At 46.1% G+C, this 27,079-nt stretch overlaps 1 protein-coding gene across 10 annotated transcripts; it reads right to left on the reverse strand.

The window, feature by feature from the left end:
- Window positions 1–23: 23 nt before the first annotated feature.
- PABIR2 (PABIR family member 2) lies at window positions 24–25,523 on the reverse strand. 10 transcript variants are annotated; one of them, XM_075538685.1, is made up of 10 exons: window positions 24,448–25,523; window positions 22,297–22,375; window positions 16,995–17,051; window positions 16,679–16,722; window positions 16,534–16,588; window positions 16,193–16,294; window positions 15,837–15,919; window positions 14,977–15,038; window positions 11,349–11,445; window positions 24–1,923 (listed from the first exon to the last, which is right to left on the reverse strand). In XM_075538685.1, the coding sequence occupies exons 1-10, from the start codon at window positions 24,543–24,545 to the stop codon at window positions 1,854–1,856; spliced, it is 747 nt and encodes a 248-aa protein (XP_075394800.1). In that variant the 5' UTR covers window positions 24,546–25,523; the 3' UTR covers window positions 24–1,853. The 10 variants fall into 10 exon arrangements, with proteins under 10 accessions (XP_075394800.1, XP_075394796.1, XP_075394799.1 ...); XM_075538681.1 differs by having other exon boundaries at window positions 24–2,933; XM_075538684.1 differs by having other exon boundaries at window positions 14,977–15,041.
- Window positions 25,524–27,079: the final 1,556 nt, after the last annotated feature.

A 27,079-nucleotide genomic window follows, 5' to 3' on the forward strand; every position in this document is an offset into this window, starting at 1 on the left:
CTTTTAAAAAATTTTACAAACTGTTATGCGTACGTACACACTTTATTAAATTTCATTCTAAGATATACACAGGCCAGCGTTTCACAAAACATCCTATTATTATTTTTATTATCCCAAAAGCAGTTACTATGAGATGCGAGGGTTATATAAGTCAGTCAAGCAAAAAATAGTTATCTTCAGGATTTTCTTGTATCAGCTCTTGTACTTGTTCTCAAATAGAAGCCTGAAATATGTAGTACAATTGTAGAATAGGAAAAAAGAATGTAACTTTACAACAATGGCCACTTTTCAAATATTGGACTTTTTATAAAAATTAAGGGGTTCTGTCAGCGGGGCTCATCTGCACAAATGGAGCTTGCTAGTCAAGTTAAACAATCCAAGTGAACCATGGTTTTAACAATGAAGTCAACTCATTTTTTTTTTTAGTTCTCACTGCCCCATCCCCAAAAGTTGCATCCTCCTGCCCCAATTTGATCCCACTATTGAATGACAACTGCAAAAACAATTTCAACAATCATTACATTTCATAGGTCATTTAAGAGTCCTACAATAGAGGCCAAAAAAGGATGGCCCACAGTGTCCGTTCAAGGCAAAGAAGATAGTAGAGCAAAGGCAAGTACACAGCCTTCCAGAAGAAACCATCTCTGCTTCTTGGCAGAAAACAGCTGACCACAGGTCTTAAATAGAATGCCCAGAATGCCACCCAAGGACGTGTTCTTTAAGATGGCACACAGCAGACAAGTTTCAAAATGATGTCTACACATTTTGGTTAGGTTTAAAGGACAGATAAAAGCAAACCAAGAAAGAAAGCCGTTCATGACCACTGTGGCCATTACTGCAACTTGGCAAACAAAAGCAAACACCAACACACATGATGTTGGAAGGGAACGACCAAAGGCCACGCGAGCCTCTCTGCTAACGAAAGAGACTATGTCTCCCCTCAGGCCATACGATGTTAGCAGGCCCAATTGCATGAGCTTTGCCTTCAAAAGACACACATGCAGTGGCTTTTGTTTCTTACAGTCACTAAAGAACAGACGATGAGCCTGGCACAGGACAGATTATCCAACAGTGATGGCGGACCAGATGGGGAAAAACCACTCCATCGCTACAGACATTTTTATACAGTGATCAAACAGTAAATAACAGTGAGGTACAGTCCAGGTTTTAAAATAGCTCAGTCATGTGTTTGCTTTTCTTAAGACTTCAATAACTGGTGATGCCTCAAGCTTACTGTTATGCACACCATTCAGAGTTCAAACCCAAGCTGCTGTCCAGTTGACCTGGGCTCATCGCCACCCTGTAGGGCAGAGTAGAACTGCCCACCTGGGGTCCCCAGGCTGCATACCATTCAAAGGAAGCAGACAGCCATGACTTTCTCCCATGGAGCATCTGGGGAGCGTCCAACCACTAACTTGTTGGTTGGCAGCTAGGGTGCTGCAATCGTTATGCTCCCCAGGGCTCCTTCTTTGATCACTCAAATCACTTGGTAAAAGGTGACTGCGTAAAACATTGAATCATTCAGGTTTTCAGGGAGTCCTGCAAGACCCCACACTGCTCTGTCAGGCCGTGTGAGCAAGGACTAGTGTCCCACTCCAGTGGCAGCATAATGAGCACTAGCAGAGTGGGATGGACCCAACAGAGTCAAGGACTAAAAGGTAACCGAAACAGCAGCAAGAAAAACAGGAATGTGGCAGCTACACACAGAAAGCCCCCCTCTCCCCCTACCTTATGAGACAAACCCCTTACAGCATAACCGGGCACCCCAAGGCACCTAAAGCCTCAGGACACCATCCAAGACACTGCCAGCTCCGTGTAGGCCATTCTACACGGTGGTCTGTTTGCCAATAACATTATTCATTCATTTGGAGGTGCTCCACGCATCTGGTCAAGGCAGGGATTTCTTCTCCTTGATAACACCACCTAGAAATATCAACAATATTTATATATTCCTTAGGGCAAGAGGTTGGGGTGAGGGGGAAGACAACAGCAATGAGAGTAGCTAAGTCACAGTGGCTCCATCAACTCAAGCAGGCAGCCTGTCCATCCCTAGATGTCCATCCTCAATGCTAACATCAGACACTCCCAACAGCGAAGAAGCAGCGCGAACAGTAACAGAAACAACTGTGCGTTTCTGCCCCTCTGTGGGAAACGGCACATGAGCAAGCAGCTCAAATGGGAAAGGGAAACAAAACGATGTATTTGAAGCTGATGCAGAAACAGAGAGCAAAACAAAAAAAAATCACGACAAACAGCAAAATCAAACCAAAAAAAATCTATTATCATCCAGCGCGAGTCTTCTTTTATTGTGAAATAAAAAGATTTGAAAGCATGTTGTCAATAGAGGACAAACACACACATCTCTCAAGCAAGAGAATTTCTGATCAACTCTGTCATCACATTGTTCTGAGAAAAGAATCATAATTGAAATTTCATGTCAGTGTTTATTTCTCCTTAAACTTATAGACTCTAAAAATAGGGCCCGTGAGGCTCCGAGAAGGAAAAAAAATAGAGAGATAGAATCCAAGCAATCAAAATGAACACGGGAGATTTAAGTCGCTAAACCCAAAAGGAGATCAGCGGAAACAGGCATTAGAAGGGGCAATACACGTGCAAAATTGGATTTTAGAGAAGAGAGAGATGCCCAGAAATTGTGGCATCCGGCCGAGTGGTTTTAAAGCTGTAAAACTTTAATCCTCATTTTGGATCAAAGTTCTCTGCGTTCCTCACTAAATGCTTTCTATAGGAAATAGCAGTTAAAACGCTGACTCAGAAATGATTAAGTCACTTGGGTGAGAGATCATCCATCAAGAGGAACGAACGCGGAGCATGGATTGGCGCATGCTCCTGGAGACTCTGCGGGAGTGCTGCCTTTAGCCAGGGAGTGTGAGGACAAGCCACTGCTGCTACTCCTGCCATCCAAAACATCTGAACTGAGGACAAAGCAAAAAGGATTATAAGCAAATGCATCTATCAGGGTAACCATCACATGCAATGACACGGTATTCGAGAACTCACAAAATCATAAAAAGCACCAAAGCAACAGCAATGAACTATACAATGGGCTGCGTTTAGACAGACACTTGCGAAATGATTTTTTTAAACCCCCACAACCAACATCACGAATATTTAAAATAAGACTTTCTGTGACAGGTGCGTGCCACCCAGGAGGTGCCTGAATAGCTCAGTGACATTCCTTGCTGTTCTGGACACAGCCTGGCTTGTGTGTGCCCTCTTGCCTGGAGCTCAAGAGATTTCTAACTTTTGGGTTTCTTGCTTCTTACCTTCGAGTCTTAGAACGGCTACTTCTTGGGGTACCTCAAACTGTCGTCGGAAGTAGTCTATTGTAAGGCTTCAGACTGCCCCTACTTGACACCAGTCATTCAACTGCCCTAGATTTTGCCACTTCCCAACTACTAAAAGGGTTACAATGGACATTTTCTTTTGGGGGTTCTCCTAGAAATTACATTAACTTCTTTCCAGCTCTCCTTTTCTTCACCCTTCAGATCCCAAAGGACCCTTCTTTCTCTCTCTCTCTCTGAAAGATTATCTTCTGTGATTTTTACAGCTATACTTCTAAACTCACTGCCATCAAAGCTGACGCATAGTGACCCCCTGTGGGTTTCTGAGACTGTAATGGTAGACGGGAGTAGAAAGCCCAGTCTTTCACCCTCAATGGTTTTTAACTGCTGACGATGCAGATCTGAGCCCAGGAGTAACCACTACACCACCAGGGCTACCAAGACCTAATACATCATCTTCCACAACCTTTGTAATGCTGACAACTACCGGTAGCTTTTGCTTCCAGTTTTCCACTAAAACTTTTTTTTAAGATCACTTTATTGGGGGCTCTTTCAACTCTTACAGCAAATCATACATCAATTGTATCAAACATATTTATACATATGCTGACGTCACTATTTTCTAAACATTTACTTTCTATTTGAGCCCTTGGTATCAGCTCTTTTTCCCGCTCTCCCCCTCCCCTCCCTTGTGAGCACTAAAACCCTTGATCTGGCCTGCAAGATACACACACACACACACACACACACACACACACACACACACACACACTCATAGGAGCTTCTAAAAGTCAAGGGAAAAACTCCATTCTCTTTTAACTTAAAATTTCCATGAACTTTTGAAGCCCTCCCCTCCTTTGTGTATCCCAGCCCAGGGATAATTTACTCAGCTCCCAGCAATCAATCAGGCCTCCCTCAACACCTGGCTTCACGATTTGGCATCAAGCTGCTGTGACTCTCAGTAAGCAATCTATAACCTGTCTATAATCTATAAGCTCTTTGCTCAACGTTTTGCCTGGATTCACTTTCCCTAATATTGTTTGTGTGTCTGCCAAGTGCAGAACCCTGCTAGATAGCACACATTGCCCTCACTACATTGCCAGTGCATGACAAAAGGCAGACATTTAGGATACCATCATGCTAATAAACACATGGCAAAGTTAAATGGGACTATGAGAGGGGGTCACATGGGAAGAATGAGTTCTTGGAGCTCCATTTGGAAGATGCGTGGGAATTAATGAACTCAGCAAGGTGCAGGAGGTCGCAAGCAGGCAATGTGGCTGTAGCACAGAGGGCAGGGGGACGGGATGGGACGGCGGGAGGGGAGAGGGAGAGAAAGAGAGAGAAGTTTTAGGATCGATACAGAGAAGTTTGTTCTTTTTGGAAAAGCATACACACAGAAGTAGAGAATGAACTGTGAGTAAGGAAAGAGGGCTTCTAATTCCAGCTTGAGGAACTCTGGAGGCGTAGTGGTTCCGTGTAGGGCTGTGGGATCAGGAGTTCGAAATCGGCCACTCCGAGGGAGAAAGGCAATGCTTTCTCCTCCTACAAAGAGTGACAGTCTCAAAAACGCACGGTGGCAGTTGTACTCCATTCTGTGCGGTTGGTCGCTATGAGTCAGAATCACCTTGGTGACACGGAGTCTGTGGATTTCCAGTTTGGTCTCAGTAGCTCCTTTGCTGAAGCCCATCCTGGTCTAACATGCTTGAGTTCACCATCTTGAATGTTGCTATTTTTATGAATCCCCAAGTGAGTTTATTTCCTGTTTCAAGTAACCTATGGTATATTTGGAAGTTTCTGGGCCCTTTCACCACCCCTTGATGAAACATCTTCCCCCCTCCCAGCCCGATTTCCACTTTGCAATTTTTCTTCCAAAAGCCTTTCCTTCCTAATTGCCTGTTGCTCATCTCTCTCTCTCTCTCTCTCTCTCTCTCTCTCTCTCTCTCTCTCTCTCTCTCTCTCTCTCTCTCTCTCTCTCTCTGTTTAAGGTGGAGACAGAATACAGACAGGTTTCAGAAAAATAAAACGGGAGCTGGTTATATTCCACAGTAATCCTGCTGCATGTGTGCACTGTTGTCAAATTAATAACACCTCTTTAAAAGTTTGGAAAATTTGCACCAGCTTTGATTCCACCCCCACTGGCACCACCCTAACCCAACCAAATGGTAGAATGGGCTGAAATATAAATTACTGAAAGCACGTGGCACAGATTATCTGAAGATATTGGAACATTGAAAAACATTTGTAGTTGCCTTTGGAACACGTGTGCTTTTTCCTCCCGCTGTGTTTTTCCTAGACTATTAAGAACATGACTTTCCTTTCCTAAAGCACCTACTGCCTGGGCCTCGGCAGGCCACGGTCTTTGCTACTTGGCTCAGATTAAAGGTTGGCCATCAAGAAGATCATTGGAGAGTTAATAAAGGCCTTCTTATTCTGACCAGGCCGAGTTAAAAGATTCCATTTGCAGCAGTCCTCTTTGCTTAAGTGAATCCTGTATCCTTTAAAAGACGCAAAAACCTGATGCATGCAATGAAATCTGGCGTGGGTCACCTTAAGATAAATCAGCTAATGGAAAAGTGATGGAGAACACTAGGGGAAACAACAACAACCGAGAGCCGCAACATTTAATTTCACGTCGTTTCAAGATTTTCTTCTCCACTCTTACATATTGGCCTGTATCATTTTGTTCATTAACAGAATGAAAGAAAATTGCTTGCACCGAGTCTCTGCTGCAGTTTAGATGCAGAACTTGGTAAGCCTTTAACCAGACATTTTCATGAACCTAGCCTAGTTTGATGGTTTTAAGGATGATTACCTAGTACGGGCATGTTAAAGGTTAAACCCTTGTCTCTTCTACTTTGGGGCAGAAAATAAACTATAACTATTTAAAAGTTGAGAACGCATCTACTGATGATCTAACTCTTTCTCTGCACACTCAGGGGGAGGGTAAAAACTGCTTCCTGAGTTTCCTTATCAAGCAGCCGGATGTCCTTGACAATCAAAGCTAGAAGGCAGCTGGTTCCTGTTTCTGCCCCTAGTTCTAAGAGTATGGATGCAGAACCAATGGAAGTGTATTCAAGAGTCAAGAAGGGGGGAGGGGGCTCCTGCAAAAGCCAGAGCCTAATTTTGACATAAAAGAAAGATGTCATCATAATGTCTTTGTTGTAGACATAAGCTGTCTGCAATCAGTAGTGCCCACGGTGTCCCAGCGGAGCACAGGTGCTGCAAACTTACAAAACACATCGCTTGGAATTGATATTCGCAAATTTCTCTTGACAGCTCCGTTTTGATAATTCTGAATAATAACTACATTTGTTTTTATTATGGTAAAAATCGATCTTACAAAAACTTGGCATTTTCTGGGTCTACGAGTGCATCATTAGTTATATCCGCTATGCTGGGCGACCACCACCATCATCGCTTTCCAAGTGTTTCTTATTGCCCCAAACACAAATGCAGCATCCCTTTACCACTAACGCATCTCCAACTGACAGCCCCAAGGACCTGGGCACCAGTAATAAACCTCAGTCTCTAAGCATTTGCCCGCTCTAGATGATTTCATACAAGAAGGATCATATAATACTTAGCCTTTTGTATAGAACGTTCGTCACTGAATATCGACATTGAAGGTTTGTCCGTGTGTATCAGAGTTCTATTTCTCCTCACAGCTGAATAATATTCAATGTTAATGTACACAACCCATTTTTTATCCAGTTAGCTGCTGCTGAACACTTGGGTGCTTTTAACCTTGGGGCAATCTTGATACTATGAATATTTATGTACAAGTATTTGCTTGGGTACCTGTCTGCATATCTTTTGGGCACTTGCCTAGTTGATTCTCTGTTTAATTTGGGGAGGAACTGCCAACCTATTTCCCACAGTGATTGCACCATTTTACAGTCCCACTGGAGATGAACGAGAAGTCCACTTTCTCCAACCACCATCCTAATCGGTATGTCGTGGTGCCTCACTGAGGGTTTGGTTACCTTTTCCCCGAGGGATTAATGACACTGAGCATCTTTTTGTGTGCTTATGGCTGTGTGCATGTCATATCTTTTTTTGGGAGCAATGTCTAATCAATCCTTTGCCTGTTTCTTGATTGGGCTGTTTTGCTGTTTCTGAAGTATAGGAATTATTTATTTATGCTGAATAGTAAATCCTTACCAGATATACGGTTATAAAACACTTTCTGCTATTCTGAAGGGTGTCTTGATTCACTTTTACATTTGATTTTTTAATGTCAATCCCTCTGCTTGAAGATGGCAGGCATTAAAACAAAAGTCTAAACTAAAACCTTATTCAACAGTCACAAAACTGAGAGGAAAGGAATTGAAGGAATGAAACTAGTAAGGATAAATAGATGAAGTCTCTAACATCTGAACAGGAGCTGGGGTGGTGCTGGTACCCTAAAGGTTGGTGGTTTGACCCCACTAGCTGCTGTGCGGGATAAAGATGTGGCAGTCTGCTTCTGTAGCTTTGGAAATCCTGCGGGTGGGGAGTTCTACTCTGTCCTGGAGGGTGGCTATCAGGCAAACTCTCTCGATGACAATGAGTAGCTGACATATTGCAAGATGACTCTCAGGACTCCAAGTACCTTTACTCATGATTAAACCTATCTGCTAAGTATTTCAGACATGGCTAGTCTTTAAAAAGACTAAAATCTACCAGTACAACGAAAGATCCCGTATATACTCGAGTATAAGCCGACCCGAAAGTCAGCTGAGGCACCTATTTTTACCACAAAAACTGCATTAAAAATGTGCTGGAAAACTCGGCTTATACACGAGTATATACAGTATTCAAAACTCCATTAAAGCGAAGCCAAATAGAGAAAACGATAGATTCTCAAAGACTGATCACATAAATATGGGATTAAAAACATTAAGACCTAATACCCATTAACTTCATCTGACCAGTACAGGTGCTCCTAGGGAGAAATATTTAATTTAGGAAAACACTAGAATGCTTTCTAGTATTTCTGGGTCTGTGATTTGCTTGAAAAGTCTCTAGAGGAGGAGGAGGAGGAGGAGGAGGAGGAGGAGGAGGAGGAGGAGGAGGAGGAGGAGGAGGAGGCAAAACTAGATCACACTGACTGGCTGTGTTGAGAGCTGTGGGAGGCAGGTAGGGTAATGGGGACCTGGGAGTTCATTATGCTATTCGTTTAACTTTGTATAGGTTGCAAAATTTCCATTAGAAAATTGTAAATGAGAACAAAAGGAGCCCTGGTAGTGTAGTGACTATGCATTGGGCTTCAATCCGAATGATCGACAGTTCAAAACCACTGGCTCCTCTGGAGAAAGAATTGGGCTTTCTACTCCTGTAAACAATTACAGTCTCGGAAACCCATAGGGGTTCACCATGAGTCAGCGCTGACACCATGGCAGTAAATGAAGTGAGAAAAAGAACTCTTTTTAACATTATTTGAGCTGGATCTTGGCTGGGTAGTACTTGAGACCAGCTGTAATAAAGCAAATCTTCTAATTGGAGGCAGCCGCTTTGTATATTAGAGGATCCAAGTCCTCCGTCACCAATGGCAATGCTCCTAGAGTTCTTATAGCCAGACCTAGGGCTGCGGGTAATGTGAGTAGTGGAATCAGAAACATAAGTCTCACCATAGCCATTGTCACAGACAGCTGAGGTCTCACTGAGCAGGGAAACAGAAGTCCTGTCTGCCCAAGGGGAGAGGACCTTTGGTAAATACTGTTGCTTTCACTTTCCTTTCTCATTTTTTTTCCCCCTTGGCCTTGTCTTTTGGCATCCTGGGACCATCAGCCTAAGGCAATATAAAAAGAAAACTCAGCTCACCCTCTAGGATATTGGCAAAATGCTCTCCTGTCTTTGGCCAGACTTGGAGGCTTGGTCAGTAACTGGGTAAGCAAACCTATTTATAGTTGCATGTGTTTACCATAAACGTGACGGGCAGTTTCAGCTAGGGATTTGGTTGCATCCGCTAGTCCTCTTGACAAGCTTCAGAAATGTCTCTCAGCAATCAGCTAGCTACAAACCTGGACAAGCACTGTCCCCAAATTAGCACACAGATGAGAGGGCAAAGAACTCGTGGGACTGAAAATAGTTAGAGCAATTTCAAAGGCACCTGCTCCCTCCCAGGTTAGAACGTGTCCTGGCTAAGGCACTTACTAAATTGGACGAACTCGTGACTCCTGATCAACTACAGACTCCAACAAACCTCACTGCCATTGAGTGGCTTTTGACTCATGGCGACCCGATAGGGCCGGGCACAGCGGTCCCTGTGAGGTTCCAAGGCTGTAACTCTGAAGTATAGATTATTGGACATAAAACAATGAATGAAAGATTTGGGAAGGAATTGCCAGTCCTGACCCCTACCACATAAGTGACTAACACATACCTTTACAGGGTGCCATCTTTTCCATTCTTTCTTCTTTTTTTTAATCATTTTATTGGGGGGCTCATATAACTCTTATCACAATCCATCCATTTATCCACTGTGTCAAGCATATCTGTACCTGTGTTGCCATCATCATTTTCAAAACATTTTCTTTCTACTTGAGTCCTTGGTAACAGCTCCTCGTTTTTTTCCCCTCCCTCTCTCCCTCATGAACCCTTGATAATTTATAAATTATTATTATTTTTTCATGCCTTGCACTGCCCTATGTCTCCCTTCACCCCCTTGTCTGGTGTCCATCCCCTGGGAGGAGGTTATAGGTAGGTCACTGTGATCGGTTTCCCCGTTCTCCCCCTACCTTCCTCTTCCCCTCCTGGTATGGCTTCTTTCAATGGTCCCAAGGAGTTTATCTGTCCTGGATTCCTGTGTTTCCAGCTCTTATCTATAGTGTGTACATGCTCTGGTCTAGCCAGATTTGTCATCTTTTTCTTTTTAACATGAGTGCCTTTGTGGGCTGTTAAAAGTTTTTCACTGCAAAACTTGGGGAACACAATAGTGCCGACAGGCATCTACAACAGGGATGCTCGGTGAGTGGCTTCCAAAGTAACAGCTGCTCATGGCTACGATCTCATCCCTTTCCTTCGGAAATGGCAACATCTAAGCCAGCAGTTCTCAACCGGTGGTCGCGACCCCTTTGGGGGTCAAACGACTGTTTCACAGGGGTCACCCGATTCGACAAAAATAATGTTATGGTTGGGGGGGTCACCACCACATGAGGAACTATATGAAAGAGTAGCGGCATTAGGAAGGTTGAGAATCACTGATCTAAGTGATGTCTCTGCACCGGGATAAAAGAAGGTAACAACTAGCTTAAAACCATGGAAGGCCCTTTAAGTTAGAGACCTACAGTCGGAGGTGTAAAGACAAAAGAACTGGGAAGTGCTGCTAGAAACATAGAAGCGTGGTGAAGGAATCAACACCACATGTGATAACGGTTAATGCTATCTAGAAAACACTGTGCAAAGGGAAGGCTGGTATTCTCTGCTAGGTGAAAGGACACAATACAAATGCAGACAAAACAGCTGCAATCCATGTACATCATCCACCGCAACCCAGACGCTGCCTCACCCTGTGTAGCTGTGGATAATCTAGCACCTTGGTGGTAGCTATGGAGAGAGGCTGGCTTACCACGGAATTGGGGGAAAAAAAGGCAAGGTGCCAAAGATATCTCTCTCACACATACATACATACATATAAATACTTCCTAAGGAAGTGCTATTGACTTTCCAAGTAGCTGGGTTTTTATTTCAGTGTCTACGCCTCCAAGGGGATCTCCCCTCTACAAGCATAGATCAAAAGGTGAATAGGTCTTACATGATCCCACTAGATCAGGCGTCCTCAAACTACGGCCCGCGGGCCAAATGCAGCTCGTCGAGGACATTTATCTGGCCCATCAGGTGTTTTTGCCCCGTTTGCTTTTTTACTTCAAAATAAGAAATGTGTAGTGTGCATAGGAATTTGTCCATAGTTTTTTTTTAACTATAGTCCGGCCCTCCAACGGGTCTGAGGGACAGTGACCTGGCCCGTTTAAAAAGTGTGAGGACCCCCCGCTCTAAATGCTGGATGTGATCTTTGTAAATGGAGCCTATCCTAATGCCCATTGGTTGTATTCGATTGTTTACCATGAGCTGAGATCAGATAGTTGGGTAGCCTCCGAGGACAGCATGTTGGTAGTGCCTTGGAAGAGTCTCTTAGGTTGGCTCTCTGTCTCCATTTCACCTAAACAGAGAGAGATTATGCTGATGGGAAGTCATCCCACAAATAAATACTAGCCTGCTGCACAACTGCGACTGAGCTCTACTTACTCAAAGCTTATCATTTTTCTTCCAGCGGTGACATCAAAGTTCTTTTCCTATGTGCTTTCCGAAAGATATTACTGCATAAACCCAAAACGCCAACCTCGCTGCCATTGAGTCGGTTCTGACTCACAGCAATGGCATAGAGGACAGGGTAGAGCTGTCCCTGTGGGCTTCCAAGCCTCATCTTTCTCCCACAGAACACCGGTGGTTTTGAACAGCTGACCTGGTGGTTAGCAGCCCAATGCGTAACCCACTCCACCACCAGGGATCCTTCATTATTACTACCTGGTCTCAATAAAAAAACCACCAGCTCTAAAACCCACATCCCTCTTTAGTTTGCTGTGGTTCTATCCATGGCCTGCAATAGTAGAATATGGATTGGGTCACATAAAATGAGCCAAGACTAACCACAATAGCATCAACAGTATTCACAAATCGCTGATGCCAACAGTTAATAAAACAAATTGTCCAGGACAAGCAAAGACTAATGCTGTTGGCCATTTGACTATGTAAACATTTCCTGAATTTCAGTTTAATAGGATTAAAACAACAACAATAACACACACACAGTCCGGTAAACAGTATATAAATAAAAGATTGCTTTTGCATTTTGAAGGCACCCTGGGGGTACAGTAGTTAAAGCACTTGGCTCTGGGCCCAAAGGTCAGTGGTATAAGCCCACGAGCTGGTCCTTAGGAGAAAAGTGAGGCTTTCTGCTTCCATAAAGGTTTACAGCCTTGGAAACCTACAGGGTGTGGTACTACTCTGTCCTATAGGGTTACTGTGAATTGGAATGGACTCAGCAGCAATGGGTTTGAATTTAGACCTTTGGGTGAAGATGAAAATGAAAAATATAATCTTGCAAGCTGTGGAATTGTTAATCAATTCGCAAAATTGGCAATTTATTGGCTACCTCAGTGCCTACCAATTTGCTCACAACTGGTCACAGAAAGCCTCTGTGCCAATAGGAACAAGATTCTCATTTTGCCACTGGGAGTGCAAACGCTGGCAACCCTAAGTGAGGAAGCAAGGGTCCCTTTTCAACGTACGCTGTGACTGGAGTCAAACCGTGCACACACCTTGGCTTTAAAGCTTTTGTATCTGACCTTTGCCATGGGCTATTCAAGACCCTTTCAGTCAGGAGCCTATCTACACTCCAGTAGGAAATTGGAACTTTGAGCTTAAACAGCTAAGAGAGTCTCCCAGTGAAAAAAAAGATTTAGTTAGAACCCCGGCAGCATTCGCTCTTTTCTCTCCAAATTATTCATTGTCATTTTTCTTCTCTATATTGCTAGCCTGAAATTCTGAAGTGGTGGCATTTTTTAATGGCTTTTGCTATTTTACAGAGCTTTCTCAATCTGCTGCCTGCCTTCCAACTCCACCTCCTTAACAGGAGACTTCAGCCCCTTTTAGCAAAGAATCTCTCCATCTGCTGGTATGTTTTGGAATTGCTGGGAAACAAAATCACCCAATTCTCCCACGTTACTCTGGGTCATAGATGTAATTACAGTTAACAACAGCAACCGTCTTCATTGTCAAGCATGATTTGCTCTGAGGGAGGCCTGATGGCACAGTAGTTATGCATGGATCTCCTAACCACAAGGTCCGCAGTTCAAAACCACCAAGTGTTTCATGGGAGACAGATGAAGTTTTCTACTCCTGTAAAGAGTTTCAATCTCAGAAACCTATAGGACAGTATAGGGGCACTAAAAGTTGGAATTGACTAGATGGCAGTGAGTTTGGAGTTTTTGACTCCTAAGGTTTTTAGAGCCGGTGTATACTGGTGAAAACCTAGTTTAATTTCTCAAGTACAACATTCTCGCTAAATACTAATATTGGCACCATCAGGATCTTGTCTCTGAAGCACCCGATTGTCAGCTGGAATGTGGATGATGATGTGCCTGGAAAGTCACAAGCACCTATGCACCTAACTTTAGGAGGGCTGGCTTGTTTATTGGCCCACTAAGTAACCACTTAGTGCAGTGGTTCTCAACCTTCCTCATGCTGCAACCCTTTACTATGGTTCCTCATGTTGGGGTGACCCCCCCCAACATCAAATTATGTTCATTGCTACTTCATCACTGTCATTTTGCTACTGTGATGAATCGGGCGACCCCTGTGAAAGGGTCGTTCGACCCCCAAAGGGGTCGCGGACCACAGGCTGAGAACTGCTGACTTAGTGAATTGCCTTTGAAAAATTATCACTTAAAGTTTGTTTAAAATGACATCCAATGCTTGCCACTGACTACACCTGTGTTAACTGGCTTTGCTTTAAAATCTGTCCCCTCCCCTAAGCAGATTCTCTCGGGAACCTTCTATAAGCATATAATGAGCCCCGATTGAGCTCATTTTAGGTATTTATGACCTGGGGGTGAAAATAAGATAAGGGAACAATACCTTTCTACCGTATATCAAAAACACAACCCACCAGCAAATTAAACCCTTGCCTATCGAGTCCATTCCGTCGCATAGCAAGCCTGCCTAGGGTTTGCAAGGTTTGCAGTCTCTACGGGAGCAGACAGTCCCTCTTCCTCCTGGGGATGTGCAGTGCAATGCTTACCTGGCAGCTCCACCAGGGCCCTTTTACAAACACTAAAGCGCCTTGAAGAGCAGGCAAATCCTTCTTTGCCGAGGAATAATTTCATGGTGAGCCATCTGCTTCCATAAAAATGTACATCCTGGAAAGCTGTATAGAACAGTCCTTCCCTACCCTATGTGGTCACTCTGGGTCAGAATCCACTCGCCAGCAGTGACCGTCACTGTACACGTGAGCAGAGTATGCCCATTGATCTGTGTGCTATGGTGGACGCATTCTGCAACATTTCAACTCTGTATTTCACATTTAAATCAGTGAGAGGGAATATTTCTGGCATATATGCTGATCATCTGTTTTTTTAAGATGAGATTCAGTTATGACATATAAAAAACAAAACCAAATATACAAACTCACTTGCCTGCAAAGTCAAGGCTGATTCACAGGGACTCCCTGTGCGTTTCCAAGACTGTAACTGTGGGAATAGAAAGTCTTTCTCCCAAGGAGCTGCTGGTAGTTTTGAACTGCTGACCATGCAGATCACAGCCCAACATGTAACCACTATACCACAAGGGCACCAGTATGAAGTATAAAGAAGATATAAAAATTCTGACTCCATAGGAGCCCTTTATGGGGTTTCTGAGGCTGGAAATCTTTATGGGAGCAGACAGTCTCATCTTTCACCCATGGCACAGTGGGTGGGTTTGAACCATTTGGCCTTGCAGTTAGCAGTCCAATGCTTTCCTGACAGTGCCACCAGGGTTTCATTATCAAACAATCGAGTTTCAAAATTCAAACTCGCTAAAGCATGCATTCACATTCAGGGAAAAGGCGAATATGCATTGTACTATTTTCAGCCAGAAATTCTAGTTTTAATTCAAGCTCGACTGGGTTCAATAGCAGACATGTGAAGCATACCTTTTCTCTTCATAGGGCCAAGGACGCTGGGCCTAATGCACTTGACTGGACTTTGACTTCGCCTGCTTAAGTGAACAAACAAACAGGATGACCCACAGTGCCCCCAGGATAAGAGACATGCAATGCTTACACAGACCACCAAATTAGCACAGATACACAGACCAATGGACAAAGAACCAAATCTGACATTCATCTAAGGGAGACAAGGAAAATGCTCATGTTGGACGCTGAGTAACTGAAATGCCAATACATGATTTGACCTGGTCGATGGCAATCTGGAACCACATGGCACTTGAAGCAATTTCCTTTCCTTGTAACAAAACAAAATGCCCAGCGCAGTTTTTTAGAATGAAAGCTTATTAAAAATGTTACTTGGATCTTAACTGATATATGTACGACCTTTAGAAAAATTTCCTAATCCTTAGTAAGAATAAATGATCGTGTATGTGCATGTGTGTGTGCGTGCTTCCCTTCTGGATATAAATCAACACTAAGTCTCCATCCAGTAGCCTCGATGGTGTTGCGGTTACGGGTTGGGCTGCTAACCGCAACTACCAGCTGCTTCTTGGGACAAAGACAAGGCTTTTTACTTCTATAGATATGGACAGTCTCTAAAGCCCAGAGGGGCAGTTCTACTCTGTCCATTGAGGGTCATTATAAGGTAGCTATGAGTTGGAATCCACGCCATGGCAGTGAATTTGAGTGTTTCCTAGAAGTCTGCCTGTAGGAAGCAGATATATGTGTGTTCACAGAGAAATGCTTTCAGCTGTGCCCGCTGTTTAAAAACCTACAGCATGTCATCCTGGAGACAAGCTTAATTAGAGGCATTTACACTGCATTTAGAATCCCAGGTCACGTACCTCGAAAATCGTCTGGGGCTGGAAGAGGGACTTGGCGGCAGTCCACTGGTACTCACAAACATTTGAAGAGATGGTGAGAAACACTGATAGAACAAAATGTTTAACATTAAAATCAACCGCTCCTGTTTTCACAAGGTTCTTTTTACAGAAATGTACGGTGATGCATTTATTAGCTGTCTCTGGATCTATATATTTAGTTATCCCTTTCAAAATCTTCCCCGAGTTTCACTAATTTTCACAGAAGTCATTTCACTGGATGTTTTCCCTGTCAGCAGTGAGGTGTGGGGCAGAGGGTGTGTTAAAAAGGACACCCCTCCTTGTGTGAAAGAGGATTACGATGTTGTCCATGGGCCTACCTGTCCAAATCCTCTGGTGGGCGATGGTGCTGGAGAAACTGGAGTGAAATCAATTCTCTTAGGAGAATATAATTTCTCCGGCTTGTCGCAGTCGCTATCGCTCTGTAAACATAAAGTGTTATCGCCTCGCAAACATGCCGCACATCTCAGCTCTTACTCTAGAGCTCTAGCGACTAGCACACACACCTGCGCTTCTAAAGCGAAAGTCGAGTGATGGAAAAGCCGAGGGTATACCTGTGGGACCAGACGGCACAGAAGCCCGGGGAAACAGTAATGAAGCCAACCAACCATGCACAGGCTGCAAGCTAATAAAAAGCAAACAGGCACGGGGGCAACTTTACCAGGCTCAAGCTCTCATCCCATGATTGGCTTATCTGCATGACTGTTTGCACTTCCCTAAAACCAATGAGACGGAAGCTGTCAGTGCTGACAAGCCAGCTGTGCCAGCTAAGGTTGATCTCCGTCCCACCCCTGGGGAGCACGCACCTTTCACGTGCAGCCTCTTGGTTCATCACGTCCAACCCTTCTTCCTGCAAAGAGAACACATGCTCAACACCGGCTATGCAGCCACCCGTTTCGCCACGGCCTGCGGAGCAGCAAGGTGGTTCAGCTTGATTTGGTAGAAGGCAAATCAGCAGATCCAACAGCGCCGCCGCCCGAGGCCACATCTGGCTCTTAGCTGCCGACCCAGAAGGCCTGCCGTGGGTTGACAGCTGGCCAGGGCAGTCTTCCCAAGGAAGAGAAAATCCAAACGGAACGAGGGCAGGGAGAGTTGCAGACTGGGCTAGAAGGGAGAACTCACCCTTTTGATTTGTTGCAGCCGGCTACTCAGAGTGCGGTTCGGGGAGGAGGGAAGCAGCTGGAAAACAAAATTCGTCAACACTGCTGATTTTCTGAGTCGCAAAGCGACCGTCCACTGGCGGGACTGGGCTCGGAACCTATCCCCCCCGGATGGTCCCATATTCTCCTTAGAAATGTGGTTCTTTAAAAACCACTCGCCTCTGATGGGCTTGAGGCAACACTTTAGAAGGTACAGCAGGTGTCCAACCTGAAAGCAACATCTGTCACTAGGCAGCTGCAGGCTTTACCACTTGTCCCCAAATGAACACGGCTGTAAAAAGACCCCATGCCTTGGAACTCTCCATCACCCCACTTGTCTGAAACCCAAACTCACTGCCCTACATTTGATGCTGACTCATTGGGACCTGAAAGGGCAGGGTAGAAGTGCCCCCCACCCCACCCCTTTGAGCTTCGCAGAGAGTAACTGTGGGAGTAGAAAGCCCTGTCTTTCTTCAGCGGAGCAGCTGGTGGTTGCGAACTGCCGACCTTGTGGATTGCAGCCCACTATGCCACTAGGGCCCCCTTGTCTGAAAGAAGGTGCTGTGTATGGGGAAAGCTGCCGACACAGGTCTTTATTCTGTTGGAGTACCAATGCACCAATCGGGGGAGGTAGGCTGATTGGCCCAGTATAATCGGGAACTCCAATACCTTCAGAGTGGAGTAAAAAGATTTAGCTTACCCAATCTCAAGTCAAGGAGCCCTGATGCTGCTGTTGGGTAAGTGCTGAACTGTAAGGCCAGTGGTTCAAAGCCGCCAGCCACTCCGTGAAAGAAAGGGGAGGCTGTCTACTCCCGTAAAGATGGTCAGGTTCAGAAACACTATATAAGGTTGCTGTGAACCAGAATCAATGGGTTTAGCGTGGTTTGTAGCGATAGCATTAGTGATCAACTTTTAGAGTGTCTTTAGATTCCAAAACAAACCGACTGCCATTGCATTGATTTCAGGTCGCAGCAACCCTACATAAGGTTTCAAAAATTATAAATCTTTAAAGGAACAGCTAGCCTCATCTTGCTCCTGTGGAGCAGCTAGTGGATTTGAACTGCTGATCTAATGGCCCAATGTCTAACCTATAGTGTTACAAGGGCGCCTTCAAACCTTACTTAAAGACAAAAAAGTTAAAAAAAAAAAACACCCAACCCTCCCCACACAAAAAAACTCTGTCATCAAGTCAATAGGATTTCCAAGGCTATAACTCTTACTATAGAAATATAAAATCTTCTTAGTGAAGATTACTAGTTAAATCTCACTAGTGAAATCTGATCAAACCTTAATGGTTAAAAATAATCCTTACAAAGGCAAAGGGCTTCTTTATACTAACTAGGCTTTCCCTCAGAGCAGTGCTTCCCAAAGGAAGTTATACCATTCCCCCGCAGGGCGGGGAGGTGCTGGAAGGTCCCAGGGGGCTGCCAAAGCAGATACCTACACTTTACCCTGGATGATGGGCCATAGGACAAACAATGTTAATTGCTGGGGACTGGGAGGCAGTGCTAAGATTTTGGGTTGTTTTTTTTGTTGTTGTTGAAAAGGGAGTATAGGCTAAATGTTTGTGAACCTATGTCTTAGGTCACTTTTTAAAAATAGTTTTTGTGGAAACGACCCAATTATAAGACCATCAGAAAAAATCCAAATCTGCTCACAAAATGTAAGGCACACTCTTTATCACCAGAGCTTACAGGGTTCTAACGAGGCTAAAGGCAAACATGATTTATTCCCTAATGAAGGCCAAATAAGTTTATACTAAGATGACACTGTTATAAGAGTTACAATTCCATTTTTAAAGTTTTAGTACAAAAAATATAATTTTAATAATATAAATTGGTCCTTAATGGCTATAAACTATTTTTGGTCACATGTCATTCGATATAGTATATATAGTAAATGTATATGAATCATCCACTCAAATATCATTTTTCCTCAAAAGCTATCCCTCCCTTCAATACCCCTCTTGATTTTTTTCTCTCCTTGGCTTTGAAAAGGGAGACCACTATTGAAGTCCTTGTAAAAAGTCTTCTCCTCCTGCTTTGTGTTCCCCATTTGGAAAGTAGTGTAAGTTTCCTGGTAATATGTGAATAGGATCACTGGAGAGCGCTGAGTCATTGGGCAAGCCAACAGAGCAGGGAAAGCTGTGGAATAGGAGGCTGGGGGAGAAGGGCATGGATGTGTAGGCTGGTAAGAGAGAAAGGGGAACCCCAAAGAACCAGGCCAGCCAAAGAACTGCCAAAATCTGGAGACAGAGGAAAAATGAGCGAATCTGGATCTGCTATCCACGTGATATTCAATTGGTCAATTCTAGACAACAGACCAGAGAGGGACACTGAACAAAGAAGCTGTGTCTGCTACCAGGAGTGGGTCGGCACCCAAGGACTTGAGGAGGTGCTAAGTAGAGCAAAGAACCCACGTGGGATAAGAAACAAAGGCCCTGACACTGGCAATCAGGTGGCCTATGGGCAATCTTTTAGCGGATTTGTGGTAGGAGTAGCGAGATTTCCAAAGCCGGGGTACAGGTGATCAGAAATCGGGAGACAAGTAGTTGGAGGGAGTTGAGAGTGGAAGAGGATGCTTTGGAAAACCTCCCACAGCAGAAGTTGAAAAGGGGAAGGAGATCGCTCTGCAAAGAAAGCTGGCTGCTTCCCGCACATGAGATGTGTGAGCTGGGGAAAGAAGGGGGAAGGAACAGAGGCGGTAAAGGCCCAAGGTAGAGGGGAGGTGAGAGACAGAGGCCAGCCAGTGACAGGAGTGTTAGGAGACATCACTAATGGGAAAGTACCAGGTGCAAAGGCAAGGCCACCTTAAGGACAAGGAAGCCCAGAGGCACCTGTCTTGTCTGAGGAAGGAGCATAAAGGGGGGGGGGGGGTCTGGTGAGAGAGAGGAAGCTGGCAGTAACAAGTAAAAAAGAAAGAAAAAAAAGATCCAGGTATTGTTCTGGCCAACAGCATGGAGCCAGTGGTCCCGTGAGCCCCACTCCCACTTATTCCCCCCAAATGCTTCCTTTCCCTTCAAATGGCCAGTGTCTTCTGATTTCTGCCCTGCATTAAGGCAAACCCATCCCTGGGGCCCCAGGAAAGAGCATTTCCATCACACCGAATCCACGTGATCCCTGCCTCCCACATCGAATCAGCTAGTGCCTATGTCTTCTTCGTCCACATCCCAGTGACCTTCCTCGAGAGTGGCTGGACTGTGGGTTCCGACTCATGGTACCCCCGTGTGTGCAGAGTAGAACCGTAGAGGGTCGAACCACCACCCTGTCTGTTAGCAGATGAGGGCATGACTGTGTGCCCTTCCCAGGGCCTCCAACACAGACGTCCCCGGAGGGTGCTGTGGAAGGCTTCCCACAGAAGAGGGGAGCATTCAGTGGCGTTCGGAAGGGTCAGAAAGCTCCATTGGAGGAGGAGAGCGGCCAAAGGCTCGCCTAAGGGCTTGTCCTGTGCATGAATTCCTGTGGTGCCTGCAGTACACCAGGTGTGCATTTGTACTGGAGCCCGGAGAGATGGGCTGGGTCGAGAGCTGATAAGCATCTTCTCCACTCACCAAGTAGAAAGTGGAGTGTAGAAAGGCAAATTGATTGTTACCTTCCTCTAGATGCTATGATAACAGGAATCTAACTGGGTGATGCTTAGGGACTTCTTTCACAGATGCGGCGAAACTCTTTAGACTGGCTGCTTTTAAATGGGAAAATAACACTTAAGCCCAACTACTTAGAAGGGAGAGTACTCTGCAATGTGCGAGATACCCACACACCTGTAGGCAGTGTAGTCACCTAAGGTGAGGTTAATGACCTAGGTCTCCTTAAGACCAGAAATCATTATACTGTTCTATATGGATGAGGAGGCGCCCTGGTGGCATGGTGGTTATGCTTTAGGCTGCTAACTGCGAAGTCAACAGTTCGAACCCACCACCACCCTGCAGGAGATAGAACAATGAAACATTCTTCTCTCAGAGAGTTACAGTTTCAGAAACCCATGGGGGCAGTTCTGCCCTGCTCTATGGGGTCACTATAAGTCAGAATGGCAGTGAGTTTGCTTTGAATTTTGTTCTGGAAGTGACAGGAGCCCCTAATGGTGCAGTGTTGATGCTCAGCTGCTGACCCAACAGCAGTTCAAATCCACTCCCTGCTCCAAGGGAGTCAGCTCTGTGGCAGTCAGCTTCTTGAAGGCCGACAGCCTTGGCAACACCTAGGCACTCTGCTCTGTTGGCTCTAGGCTTGGACTCCAGGCAGTGGGTTTGACACCAGCCACACCCTTGGGCCTATTAGCAGACCATTCATTCTCATACTAAGTGGCCCCAGTATTCAGCTCCTCCTCCCTTGCTTTCAGGTATCAGTGTCACTCAACACCAAAGGACCTCTTCTGATTGGCTACTGCCTATGCACCGCTGGGGGACTGCAAGCTTAGTATAAACCTGCAGACATTTTAGAAGATACATGTGCCGGGGACTGTGGTGGAATCTCATCTATTCATGGAGAGCTTGGTGTAGCTGATATTTCTGAAGGCTTCCAGACAAATGGAGCCCTGGTGGCATAGTGGCTAGTCATAGGGCTGCAATTCACATGGTCGGCAGTTCGAAACCACCGGCAGCTCCTTGTTTGAAAAACTGGGCTTTCTACTCCCATGGATATTTACAGTCTCAGAAACCCACAGGGGGTCTCTCTGAGTCAGCACTGATTCCATGGTGGTGAATGAGAGTTTTTCACAGACAACTGGAGCGAGGGGGTAAGCAAGCCCTGTAGCCATGAATCACAGACGTTTAACCCTTCTTATCATTTCCAACCCCAGCAGTGAATAAGGTGATTCCTGCCAGCCTGGGCTGTGTAGTAGAATTGAGACCAGCAACTCGCCTCAAAAGAAGAGACCCTGAGAATCACTGAGAGGGGGCTGCCTTCACAGCAGCACCCAGCAAATGAGTCAGGAAGAAAGCCCCTGCCACCGTGGAGGGGGTGTTTCTGTTCTGCAGCCTAGGTCAAATAATAACAACAGTTCTCAGTTACCTCAGGACCACAGGGTAAGGAATGACCAAGAACAATGAAAAATGCCTTAGAGAAATCAACAAAGTTCCACAACAACCCGCACCTCCACCCCTGCCCTAAAAACTTAGCGAGGTCACTTTTTTTGCACCCAAAACTAAGAATGGCCACTGTGTGAAAGACAAGTCATCTTTCCTTTGGGGGGGGGGGGACAATTCTGTACAGCACATACTCTTCTGAAAAGGAATGACCAGGAGACCTCTCTCTGACTCAGATCCCCGAGATACTTACTTCCATACTTACCAAGTTGCTGCGGCTCATAATCGTCGTGCTATTCCTCCGAGTTCGAAACGTGTATGGCTGAAAAACCTGTGAAAAGTCACTGAGAAACCAAAGTTCAATTGTTAAAGGGTCTAGAAGACATTGCCTGTTTCTGGCAGTTGGGGTTCACATCAATTCTCATAAACCCTGCTCATCCCTGGCTCCCTACCTGGGGTGCTATGGATGACATGTTTGCCAATACACTCCTCTCCCGGGGAGCAGGGGGAAGTAGGGCAGGGAGAGGTGTGGGGGTGGAGCTCTAGAGAGGTTGCCTCCAGCTAGCTGGTGAGTGCTCACCCCTACCCCACCCTACCCAACCGGATCTTGCCAGACCAGGGCAGCCTCATCTGTTTACCCTACAAGACTCACAAATCCTATCTTTTTCTGTGTGCCTGGTGACCTGAGACCCCTATCAGCACATCCGTCACCTTTGCCCCGATCATGTGCTCTACCTGGAGGGCCATTGTTGGAACTGAGGCTTTGCTAGTATGTGCCCTCTGCCCTCGCTGCCCTCCTGTTTCCTGCTATCTTCTCACAAAACCTTTCTTTGCTCTCCTCCAACGGCCATTTCCCAGGCCCCACCAACCTACCGCCATCTTTCAACCCAAATAGCACAGAGGGAAACCAGATACTTCTTAAGACCTCTTCCATAATTTACCCCTTTTTTATTAAAGGAACATTAGAACCTGTGCTCATTTTTGTATACTGCCTCTTCAGAGCCTAGCAGAGTGTCATGGCCATTATACCAACATGGTGGCTTTGCAGGGCAGAACTGGATTGCTCACGACTGGACTGGACTAGGCTGGACTTCTGAGCCCCTAGGAATTGCTCAACTCAGTCCACCCAATTTTCAGATGAGAAAACTGAGACCCGAAAAGGTTAAGTGATTCCTTCAGGATCAGAGCGAGTGAGAAGATTGGACTGAGGCCTGGCCTAGCCAGCATACTATTGTCCAGTAATGATTTAAATCATCATTCATCATTCAAAAAACAAAAAGAAGCATATTCTTAGGGTTGCCCAAATGCGGGTCAACAAGATCGTCCAAGTGCCTAAGGACTGCTCTTTCAGACCAGACTGAAAAAGACCACCCCAAAGACTAGTTTATTCCCCTACTAATAAAAATAAATGTAGTCTGAGGAAGGAAAATGTCCCTCTGTCGTTCCCTCAGTTTCAAAATAGTCATTAATAAAAGAAAAGAGTAAATCTGCCTCCCCCCTCCCCCCAATACTCCAAGGCTGTTGTTTTCCTTGCCTGTACTGGATTAATATGCTTTGGGCTAATTCCATTGCCACCCCACCCCCCTTCTGAGGGCTAATTCCATTTCTACAGGGTCTCCCACGCTGGCCCTTTCCCCATGATGAATCGTCTACCTTTACAAATGAAAATGCCGGAGACTCGGGAGCAGCGCCCACCTAACCTTAACGATCACAAGAGGCTGTCCTAAAATAGACCCTTCTAGTGACTCATTCACTAGACCCTGCCACTCAAACTCAAGGGTCGATTATTTCCCTCATTTTCTAAAGCCCGCATTTGTATGGAGCTACCTAAGCTGTATTTATATATATAAAAAATTATTCACTAGTTTTGTGGCACTGCAGGGCATTTCAGAGTCTGAAACCAAGAGGATGAACCCAAATCATTTCCTATGACAAAAACACACCCTTTCTGGGCACATTATTAGAGAAACAGTGATTGATTAAACCCCTTTTAAAGTCTGGGATCCTCCACCCAGCTTAGAAATAGCAGCTCTTGGGGACAGGTGTCAAGTTGCAAGCCCAGTTCCAGGGGCTTCAGTCTGACGCTGGGTCCTGTCAATTAGGCAGGGCAAGCAACCTGTCAGAAGAGCCAGAAGCTGCCTGGAGCGAGTTCCTTTAGAGTGGAAGGACAGAGCCACAGGCAGAGGGTCCTTTCCCACCCTCTCCCAAGGTTTAGTAACACTTTCACTCTCTACCTTGGGATCCTAAGGCACTGAGAAGCAAACTCGTCCCCACCTCCTCGGTTTGGGGACCCTAAACGAGCTCCAACTCTCATTTAAGCAAAGGCTGACTGCTTGTCAGGGCCAAGCCCGAGCCCCCCCGCCCCCCCACCCCCGCCCCGACACCCCCTTACTCCATCCTCATCAGCCTTGCCCACCTGAGCCCAGAGATCAGGGGTGCGCTGTTGGATCTCCTCAGGGTGCCCCCCTCGGATGTATCAGGCTCGAAGTCCAGCTCCATTTTCTCCTGAGCCATGTCCGGTACTCGTAGGCAGGCAGGCAGACAGGCAGGCAGGCAGGCAGGCAGGCAGAGCGGACAGTGCTCAGCCCCTGGTGCTACGCTCTGGACTCCCAAGACTCCCAGTGCTGGACTGAGCGGCTGGGGACAGGCAGCTGGGGGCGGGGGCTAAGGGGCGGAGGCGCGGGGGCGGGGGGCGGAGAAAAGTCTCGGAAGGAGGAGGGGGGAAGGAGGAGGAAGATGAGGAAGGCAGGATGGAGAGGGGGGCGGTGGTGGACGCAGACAGACGGAAGAGGACTGAGCAGAAAAGAGAGGGAGACGGAGGATGGAGGGTGGAGAGATATGGCGGGAAGACCATAGGGTAGAGAAAAGAGGGGACGAGGGAGGGGAAAGGGGCAGATAGAAAAGCAAGAGGGCAGACAAGATCGATGGAAAAGGGCAGAAGTGAAGGGAAAAAAATGGGAGAGGTGGCGAGGAAGGAGGACAAGGGGGCCGAAAAAAGAAAGGGTTAGGTGTGGGGGGAAGGAGTGAGGAAGAGCAGGAATAGAGCGGAGGAGAAGAAAACTAGGCAGCGGCAAAAGTCATGCTGCTACATTGCTGGCCGTGGACCTCAATCGGGGCCCGGCATCACCTGCCGCGGCTGCCCGGGCTGCACTGGCACCAAGGAGCTGGCAGTCTGGGCGCCTCCTGCGCCCCATGCTCTGGGAGCAGGTTTTGCTCCCCATGCTCCAGGTCTCGGTCCCTGCGCTCCTCGGTGGGATATGTGCTTCTGCCTTCCCTCCACCCTTCCGCCTGGAAGACCGGTGGGAGTTCGGCCTCTTAGCCGCCACCGCAGGGCTTCCTTTTCTGGTCTCGGATTCTAGTGACCCCGAGGAACTCGTGGGAGCCAAGATCGAAAGCTACAACCTGCCGCTGTCTCCTTTTACGCTTCGGGAACAGAAGCCTTGGCGGAGCCGCGGCTCTTCCGTGTCCCGGTACTCATCAGTTTCTGCGCATGCGCGCGGGGCCGCTCCAACGGGGGCCCATAGGCACGGAGCATGCGTGCGCTCTGGGCCCCCTCCTGCCCATCGCCGACTTTCCCCCCAAAGGGGCGGGGCGTTTCCAGGGGACAAGGCGCCCTCCTCCATTGCATTGGCCGGGGCACCCTGGCGCTTGATTTCGAAAAGAGCCAATAGGTTGGAGACCTGCTGCGGCGTTTTTTCCGGAGAGTTTGGCCTAATCTTGAAGGGAATTCTAAACACGGGATTTCCACGGATTTCGGTCCCAGTCTGAAGGCTATGACCTCTAACTTGATGGCTGATCCTAACAGTGGCGTCACTAGGGGGGTGTGGATTGCAGACACTGTCTGAAGGAGTGACACTCAAATGCACCCCAATTCACACAAACTCCCTTTCTTGCAATGGGCATATATACTCCTGATAGTAAAGAAATGAATAATACTGAAGTGGGCATTTCATTGGCGCTGCTCATTTCAGAGGGCTAATTAAGTCAAGTAAAGCACAGAGAGTCCTGGTGGCACGGCGGCTTGAGCATTGCATTGGTAACGAACTGCAAGATGGGCTGTTCAACATCCACCACCACCCCTCTCTGCAGGGTCGTGGTGGTGACAGAGATGAAGCTCTCTTCTTGGGTAAAGATTTACAGCCTTGAAAAGCCTTATGTAGGGTCACATGATCAGAATCCATTGGAGGGCAGGAGTGAAATGTGAAGCAGTTTGAAGATTAAACTATCCACACTACACAGTTTAAGTATCATTCAAAAAGCTCCCTTCCACCAAGTCCATTCTGCTTATAATGACTATAGGCCAGGGTAGAACTGTCCCCATGGGTTTCTGAGACTGGAATTCTTTCTTTTTCTTTTATAATAAATAATTTTATTGGGGGCTCTTACAACTCTTATAACAGTCCAAACATCAACTGTATCAAGCACAATTGTACATATGTTGCCAGCGCCATTTTCAAAACATTTTCTTTCTACTTGAGCCCTTGGTATCAACTCCTCTTTTACCTCCCACCCCCACTCTCCCACCCTCATGACCCCTTGATTAATGATAAATTATTATTATTTTCATATCTTACACTGTTCTCTGTCTCCCTACTCTCATGGTATGGCTACTCCCGTTATTGTTCCTGAAGGGTTTATCTGTCCTGGATTCCATATCAATAGCTCTTATCTGTACCATGCTCCGGTCCAGTCGAATTTGTAAGGTAGAACTGGGGTCATGATGGGGGGATGGGGGGAGCAGACATTAAAGAACTAGAGGAATGTTGTGTGTTTCGTGCTGTGCTGTTCAATACCTTGGCTGACTCATCCCTTCCTTGTGGCCATTCTGTGAAGAGATGTCCAATTGTCTACAGATGTACTTTGGGTTTCCACCTGTCCCCCCTATTTTACATCAATGATTGTTTGTTTTAGGTCTTCTGATGCCTGATACCTGATCCCGTCAACACCTCGTGATCACACAGGCTGGATGGAGTGCTTCTTCCATGTGGGCTTTGTTGCTTCCCTGCCAGATGGTCACTTATTTAACTTTAAGCCTTTAAGACTCCAGA

The sequence above is a fragment of the Tenrec ecaudatus genome, chromosome X (assembly GCF_050624435.1).
Source record: "Tenrec ecaudatus isolate mTenEca1 chromosome X, mTenEca1.hap1, whole genome shotgun sequence".
NCBI classification, from domain to species: domain Eukaryota; kingdom Metazoa; phylum Chordata; class Mammalia; order Afrosoricida; family Tenrecidae; genus Tenrec; species Tenrec ecaudatus.